This window comes from Plectropomus leopardus, chromosome 11 (assembly GCF_026936395.1).
Source record: "Plectropomus leopardus strain MGB_pleo_1.0 chromosome 11, ASM2693639v1, whole genome shotgun sequence".
NCBI classification, from domain to species: Eukaryota; Metazoa; Chordata; class Actinopteri; order Perciformes; family Serranidae; genus Plectropomus; species Plectropomus leopardus.
Window position 1 is genome coordinate 936,755 of NC_142186.1, and position 11,455 is coordinate 948,209.

An 11,455-nucleotide genomic window follows, 5' to 3' on the forward strand; every position below is an offset into this window, starting at 1 on the left:
ATAATGTTAGATACAGTGATATGAAAGCTACTTTTTATTTTATTTTAGTTTATTTTAGATTGTTCTAACTGAGCGAGACAGGTCAAAAATCATGGCCGCAATCATCTTTGCAAAGGGCGGAGATTCAAAGGAAATGGGCCATAACTGAAGTTTTGTCAGAGCAATTCAAATTAAACTCGGTGGAGAAATCGGGCACCAGGTCCCTAACGTACACAGTAAGTTTCATTCTTATTAGATAAAAGGGGAACAGACAGCAGGACTTTGAGTGTGCTGTTACTCTGCGTACACTATAAGGAGGATCCAGCGTGTGATTGGTCTCACTCCTTTAGACAAAATGAATCCAGCTGAAGTGACTTTGCTCAGCTTGTGGAACTTGAAACCCTCCCACTTTCTCTTGCAGCTGTAATTTTGGCAGTTCGGCTGCATTCTTGTGTTGGCTGAGAGGAGTCTTGAACTTCAAGAAATCTTTCATGGTGTGAGTTAAGGTTGTCTGTGTCTTCTCCTCCAGTGGAAGATGCCGTGGAGCAGTCCCACTTTGCTCTGTTTTTCAACCAAGGCCAGTGCTGCTGTGCCGGCTCTCGGACTTATGTCCAGGCAGACATCTACGATGAGTTTGTGGAGCGTAGTGTGGTGCGAGCTCAGAAACGAGTGGTGGGAAACCCTTTTGACTTGAAGACGGAGCAGGGTCCTCAGGTATCACACACACCTCACTCACCATCACACACAGCTGCTCTTCTGCTCAGTGCAATGTTATTTTCATCACGACACACACCCACAGGAACAAAACCCTTAATTGCAATTTTAGTTGTTTCTTTTTATTAGGGCTGCAACTAACAATTATTTTAATAATCAATGAATCGGTCGATTAATCAAATCGGATTTTAAAAAATAAGAACAGAAATAATAATTAAATAAGCATTTTTTTCTCCTATCACTTTGTTTAAAAACAGATTATCATTGACAACAGTGCAAAAAGTGCAGTGCATAAACAGGCAGTTGCTTGAACATCCCTGAGCTGTCAAATTGATATTAAATTATAAACAATAAATAACTACAACATCAAATATGGAACAGTTCAAAAACTAAATGTTTACAAGATGGGAAGTCCTTCCCTTATCCCTGATGGGACGAGTGGAATCAATAAGAGTGAACATTTTGCCAAGATTACTCTTTATGTTTCAATCCTTACCTTTAGAGGTTCCCAGTTCAACATTCAAAACAATGAATAAATGGTTATCTAAATTCATCTGGCAAAATGCAAAGCCAAGAATAAAATTTAAAAGACTTCTATGTTCAAAAGATAAGGGAGGTCTCGATTTACCTAACTTGGAAAAATATTATTGGGCATCTCAGCTCAGATCCCTGGTTGCATGGCTAACTCAAGATAAAGATACTATTTGGGTTAGGATGGAGCAGAGTAGTTGCCCAAATATGCCCCTAGACACAATTCCATTCCTGAATCAAGATACCTGGAGTATAAATAAAATGAGTAATCAATGGGTAAAAACTACTCTAAAAATATGGTCAAAGGTTAGGAAGAAGTTACAACTCCCATTATCTATATCTAGAGCTGTGAAAATTGCACACAATATTGAGTTCATTCCATCCAAATTAGAGGTAGGGTTCAAAAAGGGGGGAGTCCTGATGTCCTTTCAACAGCTTCAGCATAAACACAATCTTCCAGCCAATGATTTTTTTAAGTATTTACAGCTGCGGCATTATTTACAAACACATAAAGAATGGGATAAATTATGTATACAATCATCTAATATAGAACAGTTCCTTATGTTAACAATTAAAGGCACTGTTAAAAAGAAGATCATATCACATATATATAAAATACTGAAAGAAGAACTAACAGATAATAGTTTAGATATGAAGGAAAAATGGGAACTTGAGATGAATACTATAATTTCAGATAAAAATTGGGAACTGTCTTGTAGAGAGGGACATAAAATAACAAACTGCCCCACTTGGAAGGAATTTGACTGGAAAGTCAGGATGAGGTTCTTCAGGACTCCTCTTATCACCTCAAAATCCAGTGGTACCACTGATCAGTGCTGGAGGGGCTGTGGGTTGGTAGGAGACCACACACACATCTTTTGGGAGTGCCCAAAACTTCAAGAATATTGGCAGAATATGCAAAAAGAAATAAAAAAATGTTTAAACATATTTCTGCCCTTAGAACCATCTTGCTTTATACTGGGAATATTACCAGAAGATATAGACAACAACAACCAGATATTACTGAGAGTCCTACTCTTAATTGCTAAAAAGATGATCACAGTCTCCTGGCTGAAGCCGCGGCCCCCCTCAGTAGCACAATGGAGGGAGAGAGTTAGGGACGTCTACCACATGGAAAACATAACTGCAAGGTTACAATTAAAAACAGATTTGTTTTTAATTAAATGGTCCCCAATAACTTCATATTTTTTTTAATATACCCTCTTTATAATTACTATGTGTATGTATGTATATATATGTATATATATGTATGTGTGTGTGTATATATATATATATATATATATATATATATATATATATATATATATTTTTTTTTTTAATTACTTAATTGATTTATTTTCTCTTCGGGATGATGGTTTGAAAATGTAATAACTTGTTTGTTTGTTTGTTTGTTTGTTTGTTTGTTTGTTTGTTTGTTTGTTTTTTGTTGTTGTTTTTCTCTGGATCCATGGACAAAAAGGACTATTCACCCTTATTTATTGAAACAATGCATGGGCAATGAAGGGATACCAAAACTCATGGACTGCTCCTTAAAGACATTAATGGCCTTGATATGTAACATGCTCATGTACTGTACGACTAACTGTTGAAAGGAAAGAAAAGAAGTTAAAAAAAAAACAAACTAAATGTTTACAGCTTTTAGAACATACTGTTACGTTTCCTTTTTCATTAATTAAACCTTTATTTAATCTAGAGATATCATTGAGAGCATGCCCTCATTTACAAGACTACTATCAAAAACAAACAACGTAACACCAGAAACAACAGCAGAATACCTTACTTTAAAACTGAACACAAGTTGTTTTTTGTCGAGACTTACCTGCCGTGGAGCTCTCCACCTCCTCACTTTCACTTTCGTTTTAGATACAGGGGTTCTTTTTCGAGAGTTTTTCCTTAGGTGATGTGAGGTACTAATAATAATAGTAATCAATTTTATTGATTTGTTGTTGCAGCCCTACTTTTTATGACTGATATTTTATTGTTTTAGCATTTTTATGAAAGAAAAACAGTATTGCAAATTTTAAACGGAGAAAGAAAGAGAAAAAAGGAATAAAAATATGCATATATTTATACCCACCTACCCACACACACCCACACACATCTACACTACCCACACACACCCACACACACCTACACTAACCCACACACACACACACACACACACACACACACACACACACACACACACACACCTACACTTGCAATGTAAAAACCTCACAAAGCTCAGAGCTGTCATCAATCCCTCTCCCACAGTCATTCCATCCATAGTAAATATACAAAGTACTGATGAATGCAGCTTTAAAGTCTGAGAGGGTGTTGAGGAGAGAGAGGAAGTACTCTGGCATGCATTGTTCCACACTCAGCACCATCCCCTCTGTGTCACCCTTGCAGGTAGATCAGGAGCAGTTCAACAAGATCCTGGGCTACATCAGCAGCGGGAAGAGAGAGGGAGCCAAGCTGATGTGTGGCGGAGGAGTGGCTGCAGACAGAGGGTACTTCATCCAACCCACTGTGTTTGGAGACGTTCAGGACAACATGACCATCGCCAGGGAGGAGGTAGGCTCATTAGGAAGATTTAAAAGGCCTAATGATAAATAGAATGAAATACAACACAAATTGGTATATGTATTTACTTTTTATGAGCACATTTCCTCTATAATCCCATTCAAATTACTTATTAGTTAGAATATTCACAGAAATTTGGTACTCAAATGTAGTCTATTATTTTGCTAACCCAAGTAATTTCTGTGGGTGAAAAATCACAAATTTCATAACTTTTTTTTTCCTTTTATTTAGCCTTTATTAACCAGGTGTGTACCACTGAGAGCAAATATCTTTTAAACAAGGGAGACCTGGCCAACAATAGCAGCAATACAGAGTTTCAACAGAACATTAAAGTAATTTATAAAGCGCATCGATATGAGTAACATGAAATATTGAGATAAAACAGTTGCACACAGAAAGACTGGACTCAATAGATCTCACCATCATTTTAGACTCATTCACGGTCACCATGTGTTGAAGCTTCAGATCATTCTGCAGATTGTTCCATGCTGGAGGTGCAGAGAACCTATTAGCTTTTTTCCCCCAATTTCTGTTCTGACTTTGGCCACAGCAACATGCAAAAAGACCTGCGAACTGAGATTAGAATTTCAATATTTCAAATTCAAAAGAGAAGATAAGTCAGTAGGAATTCTACCAAGAGTAGCTATGTACATAAAAACATAGCAGTGGCTGAGGTGGCTGGTACACACAGCAGGCCAATTCACTTTAGAGTACAAGACACAATGATGAGGAAGATGGTAAATGTACTGTACTTGTATAGCACTTTTCTAGTCTTATTGACCACTCAAAGCGCTTTTACACCAGACTGTCACATTCACCCATTCACACACACACATTCATACACTGGTGACTGAGGCTACCATACAAGGTGCCACCTACTACTCAGTAATCATTCACACACACTCACACTCCAATGACACAGCATTGGGAGCAATTCGGGGTTCAGTACCTTACTTCGTTGCCGGGGGAGGCCGGGGATTAAATCGCTGACCTTCTCATGAGAGGACAACAGGCTCTACCTCTGAGCCACAGCCACCCCAAAGAGATCCAGAATCAGTGATGAATCTCGGAGCCCCATGATAAAGCTATTCAGCCTGTGAAGACAGTGAGCAGAGGCATTCATATACACATATACACATCGTTATGATCAACAAAAGAAAGAGGGCAGATTCCACTGATCTCTTACATAAAAGACTTGTTTCTGAGATAAAAGCCAACTAAAAGCTTTTGTTTTCTTAACTCATACTGGATATGTGCCTTAAAAGACACATAGAGTTAAAAATCCAGACAAACAAACAGGAATCTGCTGAGCTTAACATTGTGGAAAAAAATGTGTTTGGTTTTTCCTGCATTAAGGAGGAGTTACAGCTTGAAACGCACATCTATTGCAAGCCTGTTTGTCCTGGAGGAGGGATCTCTCCTCAGTTGCTTGTCCTGAGGTTTCTGCCTTTTTTTCTGTCTTTTTTTATGGGGACTTTTTCCTCATCCACTGTTAGGGTTCTAAGGACAGAGGGATGCTGTATGCTTTAAAGCCCTCTGAGGCAGATTGTGTATCATCACCCAGATGTTTGTTCAAGTGATCATTTTTATAATAAGTTCGGTTTTAATGAGTTATGAACGGAGATTTTGAACGGAGAGCATTCGGTGCAACACAATACTGATTTATGATAAAATAAATTGGGATATTATTTTCCGCATTTAGCAGAATAAATGTTTTAACTGTATGTGTTCACCTGCGCCCATGGAAGTGAAGGTAGGAGCAGGGAGGAACGGGACTGCCCCGGCGAACGGATGCGGCGCCCTCATCAGCAACGGCCCGCACAGGCTCAAACCGAGGAGGCCGACTGCCCAGGATGCAACCGACCAGCTACGGACGCAGAAGCAGAATCACCGGTGGTGGTGTCATCACGAGAGCTCGCAAAAGCGGCATGCAGAGGGAACAGGGAAGAGCAGGCTGGTTAGAGCAGCTTAAATAAGGGGGAGCGAGTGAGTTAAGCAAACAGATGCTTAGAGGTGAATCAGCTGGCCATCAGCTGATGATCCTTGCATGATATCAGCTGATATCAACAGTAGCAGCGCTTGACACCGTGGCCTGACTGAACTAATGCTATGCTCAATTTATTGATAGTTAGGAGTGATTGATCTTTTTTCTATCATATTTCTCTCACAGATCTTTGGTCCAGTGATGCAGATCCTGAAGTTTAAAACACTGGAGGAGGTGGTGACCAGAGCCAATGATACCAAATATGGTCTTGCAGCCGCTGTGTTTACTAAGGACATCGATAAGGCCAGCTACGTTTCCAACGGGCTGCGCGCAGGCACAGTCTGGTAGGCTGTGACTACTAAAATCATTACTGTGCCAACATTAGTCTCTAAGCTGCAGATATCCATCACTGTCAACGCTCTCAGATAGGAATTCATCTAACAATTATCTTAAAAATGGATTCATCTAACTTCATTTTTTTTTAGATAATGGTCGATTACTCAGAATGCTTATATAGCAATTATTCTACAGATAATTTGTGTGTGTGTGTGTGTGTGTGTGTGTGTGTGTGTGTGTGTGTGTGTGTGTGTGTGTGTATGTTTTGTTTTGTTTTTCTCTGCAGGATTAACTGCTATGATGTGTTTGGGGCCCAGGCTCCGTTTGGAGGTTACAAGGCTTCTGGTAATGGCAGAGAGCTTGGAGAATACGGCCTGGACAACTACACAGAAGTCAAAACGGTAATTATGAAAAATCTACCATCATAATATTTGACAGTAAAGAGATGAATTGCTTTGAATCAGGACCTCTAGGATATGGAGCATGAAGCTCTTCCTGTCAGTATGTAAAGCTAATGATAATCTGCCAAATGTCAAATATTAAATTTGGCTGGCTCCAGTCTGCAGCAGCTTTTAAATAATGACATGATTCATCAGTAATATGTTCATATTACAGTCAGTGAACATCTCGCACTCCAACATAGCTGAAACTGAAGTTTGAGTTCAAAATTGGTCCAGAAGCTCAGATGAGTTTCAAGTCTGTAAATTAATAATTATACCCTGAGAAACAAAACGTAATATTCCTTACTCCTTGAAATCCTAAAAGCAAGCTATCTTTGGTGTGTGTTGTCAGGTGACCATGAAGGTACCACAGAAGAACTCTTAGACACGTGATGAGCCCAGTTAGCAGCTGTTTGATGTGTCCTCTCAGCTGCGCTCCAAGATCCTGCGCCTGCAATCTGTAGCCATTCTGAGTAATTCAGCTGTCTGTCACACATGCATACTACATACCTGCTGTAAGAGGAGATCCCACACATGAGCTTTTTGCTTTAAAAATGCACCACACCATGCAACGTCCATCACAGTTTTCCACCTGATTCAGAGTCATCCTAAACTTACAAGGACATAATGTCTGTTTGTACGCTACACAGTTTGACATTTATACGTTTTACGTAATAATAAATGCATTTGAAGCACTTTGCTCTGTCATCTTTGTGTTTTAGTTACAGGAAATTTTGAAGCAGGAGCTATTTTCTGAAGGTTTCTCTTGCTTTTGTTTTCTATATTTTTTTATTTGAATGTTACTAAAGTATGGAAGCCCTGAAGGACAAGGTGATTAATGTTTTTATTCTGTGGGCTCTCGTAGAAAAAAGACATGAAGAGCAGGTCATCCAGGCCTTACACTAGCCTTTTTTGACAGGGGGTGCTGAAAGCAATCTTTTTTTTGAAAGGGGGGGCATTTGTGTGTTTCTGCCTTTTACTGCCAGTTTATTTCTACATGCACATTTTCACAATTATATGGTTTAACCTGCCTTTACCATTATCATCTGAAGCTTTGTGAACAATCCTGAGCAATGCTTGTCTTTCGAAGATGAGACCATCAAGGACATCAGCATCCTAAGTCAGAGTTAACGGCCAACAAACCCCAGCATCTGTCATGGTGAACAACAATTATGTGACTGTGCACAAACTCGACACTAAATGGGATGCAGCACCTACTGGAAGAGTCCAACAGTGACCTAAAACCGCCCATTACCTGTATGGAAACATTCCCTGTCAGCCCAGCAGGAAGGAATTTAAACCTCATGAACAATATAAGCGCAGACATGAGGGCTGTCCTGCTGGTCTCAAACATACCAAACTGAATGATTACTAGCATCAATGGCCCCCTACTTCCAAGTTTGATCCTAAAAAGTATCCAATGACCTGGTTTAATAGCCTCAGTGCTGTCTTGTCTTTGCATTCTAGAAAGAGCAGTGTGACAACCTCTGCAGAGAGCAAGACTGTCTGGAATCTAGTGTCGTACAGGGGTGGACAGGCTGCAGACAGGTTTACGAACCTGCACTGACAATAAAGCAAAATCAGTTATTTGTTCTGCGTATTTGTTTATGTGTTACTTATCTAAGGACCTACCTGATGTTTATGTCCCCTGAGCCAAATATGTGAGCACTTATTATATTTAAAAAACCCACCATCAGGTTAAGAAGGTATTTACAGTGTGTTTTTTATGTCTTAATGTAAACACAACTTCATTACTTCAACACTGACGGTCAGAGGAGCCGGTTGTGGAGTGATCACAGCAAAGTCCTGTTCTCTGGTTGGTTCAGTATCCTCCTCCAGACCAGGCTCCCCATTCACATCTTGAGCAGAGGTGGTTTCAGCCTCTGCACCATCCTCCACATCTGCTGTCTGGATGCAATCCTTGTTAGTGTCTATATTTAATGACACTTTGCTGTGAATCTGAGGCTAAAACAGCACACAGATCTCTCCTGTTGATCTTCAGTGACAGACTTCAGTACTTCCGCTACAAAGAGTTTGAGCCTCTTCACCAGGACGTCCTGAGCGTAACCTTGTCTAACCTTTTCCAGAATCCAAAGGACCATGTCCTTCCTGATGAAGCAGAAGAAGGTGACCTGACTAAGCAGGTATGGTGGCATGGTGGACAAAGAGGCGGAGACACGGTCCTCCACAGCTTTTGTGACTCCAGCAGCCACTTTACAGAGCTGCTGGGAGAGCATGTTGAGGAAGGTGTTTTTAAGAAGCAACTACAAGTCCTGTAGATCTTTAGGAGCCACCTTCACAAGTTCCTGTGGACCGAGAAGTTTGGAGCAGGGGGCCCCCTGCTGCTGCTCTGTCTGACATATGTGTGGTTAAATTAAACAAGGAGAAGAAAAACACCCAGATATGGCTGTGAAAGACCCTTCTGTCATTGGCTCCCTGCACTTGACAAAAGTAATTCTGCCTTTGGCTGTCCCCTGTTGGATCATATCAAGCATGTTTCCAGGAATATTGCTGTCTGCTTTTGGAAGAATTTAAGTTTAGAGCATCACACAGCTTGTGCAATCATGGTTTTATCATCTTCGAACTATTTTAAAAATATGGTCTATCAATAAATTGACAATTTTACATGCCTCCATCTCTTCATGCAAGGGTTACTGCAACAGCCTCTTTTCATACCTAAATCAAAAATCTATAAATTGACTGCACACTGTACAATATTCAGCTGCCAGGCTTTTAACTAGAATCAATAGACAAGGTCACATCACTCCAGTTGTAGCCTCTTTACACTGGCTCCCTGTATGTTTTACCATACGTGTCACCGATTGCTGTTTAGGCTCTTCAGTCTTCTCTCCCGGCTATGTCTCTGACCCTTTAGTAGACCTACTATACGTGCTGGTACATACTTTGAGATCCTCAGGCAGCAGAGGTCTTTTTTCTGTTCCAAGAACCCTGCAAAAAACTAAAGGGGACCAAGGGTTGGCAGTCAGGGCACTAGGGCTCTGGAAGAAAATGCCCCAGGAAATGAGGTCAGTGATCTCTTGATCAGTTCCTTTTGAAAACAAACTTTTACCAGACATCCTTTCCTGATTTTACTTTTATTTTGAGTTTCAATTTTAATTTTCTTAACTGTCCGTCATGTCCTCAGATTTAACACATCTTGTTTTGATCACTGTTGATTTTATGACTTGCAAAGCAATTTCCAACTGTTTGGGAAAGCACATTATAAATAAATAGCAGCAATGGTGGTAAGGTGAGCTCATCTGTGGAGGTAAAAAGTAGTACAACAGTGGGCAAGATTCTTCAGGTTTCTCCTTGTGGCTGACAGAAAGCACCATCAATCATAGGCCTTAAAACTCATCAAGGAAGGAAGATGTGTTTAGCAGAGGAAGGGCAGAGTGGCCACATCGATCAGTACTTTTTAAGAAGTCAGATGAGTCAGTCGGGTGATGTCCAGCAGCAGGTAGAAAACCACAGCAGTTCGCAGGATATCAGTAACACTGCCCCTGAGGAGGAAGAGGTAGTAAGAGGTGATGCAGTTGACACTGAGGTCAGCAGGCCTGTCAAAGAGAGAACCATGGAGCAGAAGGCTAGAGTTAGATGGTCTAGGGCATATGATAGTAAAGAGTGGGAGACAGTTAACAGTGACTTGTTGGTAATCTTAAGCAGGCTTAGAGGAAATGTGAGGTTAGAAAAGATGAGAGATGTGATATACTCATATGGTGCAGGGAGGTTCGGGGTGCATAATAGAAAGAGGGGCAAAGGAGTACAGGCAGGCAGGTCTAGATGGCAAAGAGAAATAGAAAAGTTAATTAAGGAAAGGAGACAGTTAAGATAACAGTGGGAAAAGGTTACAGACGAAGAGAGGGAGGGAATCAGTGTTTTGCAAGAGGAGTTGAGAGACAGGCTAGCAGCACATAGAAGGGCAGATCATCTTAGCAAAAAGAGGAGGAAGAAAGAATATGCAAAGACAACTTTTTTTAGGGACCCCTTTAAATGTGCGAAGGGTTTGTTTAATCAGGAAAAAGGAGGGCAACATGAGGCAACAAGGCTAGAGGCTGACCAATATTTCAGAAAGACTTATTCAGACTCAGGATAGGAGTGTAGGTCTTCCACCTGATATGCCTACATTAGGAGAGATAAGTCAGGAGTTGGATGTTAGGCCACCAAGGTGGAAAGAATTTCAGGGGGTTAGTGTGCAAAGGCTTCTTTGGCCCCAGGGCCTAATGGAGTCCCCTACTGGGTTTATAACAGTGCACCTGACATCCTTAAGTTTTTGTGGAAACATTAATAGTTTTTCCCAAATACTTTGGGAGAAACAAATTATCCCAAGAGCATGGCGCAGGGCGGGGGGCGTCTTCATCCCAAGGAGAAGGAGTCCTCAGATCTTAGCCAGTTTTGGATGATTTCTCTCCTGAATGTAGAGGGGAAGATTTTCTTTAGTGTAGAAGCACAGAGATTAGCTTGGTCATTAGAAAGGAATGGGTTAATAGACTCGACGGTGCAGAAGGCGGGGATATCAGGTTTTTCAGGGTGCTTAGAGCACACTAGCATGATCTGGCACCAGATTCAGACAGCTAAGAGGGAGAAAAGACACCTCCATGTAGTATTCTTAGATCTGGCTAACGTGTTTGGTTCAGTGCCACAGAGCCTTATTTGGAGTGCTTTTGAGTATCTTAGGGTGCCAGGAATAGTTGTCAACTTAGTGAAAGCATATTTTCAGGACATAAGATTATGTACAAGCACATCAGATTTCACAACAGGCTGGCAGAGGCTAGAGATGGGTATTATGGCAGGATTTACAATTTCGCCATTGGCATTTACAATGGCGATGGAAGTAAGGGCTTCCAAGTGAGTTGTAGGTGGAGAGAGATGTCAAAATGGGATG

General features: G+C 40.7%; 1 protein-coding gene across 1 annotated transcript in view; it reads left to right on the top strand.

Annotated features, from left to right (window-relative positions):
- LOC121945102 (aldehyde dehydrogenase, mitochondrial-like) overlaps positions 1–7,266 on the top strand; it is a 40,672-nt gene extending 33,406 nt beyond the window's left edge. Inside the window, exons 9-13 of the mRNA XM_042489127.2 lie at positions 509–693; positions 3,637–3,801; positions 5,981–6,138; positions 6,417–6,531; positions 6,923–7,266. Of these exons, the coding sequence (XP_042345061.1) occupies positions 509–693; positions 3,637–3,801; positions 5,981–6,138; positions 6,417–6,531; positions 6,923–6,955 (656 nt within the window). The 3' untranslated portion in view covers positions 6,956–7,266. The remainder of the gene's footprint in view (positions 1–508; positions 694–3,636; positions 3,802–5,980; positions 6,139–6,416; positions 6,532–6,922) is intronic.
- Positions 7,267–11,455: the final 4,189 nt, after the last annotated feature.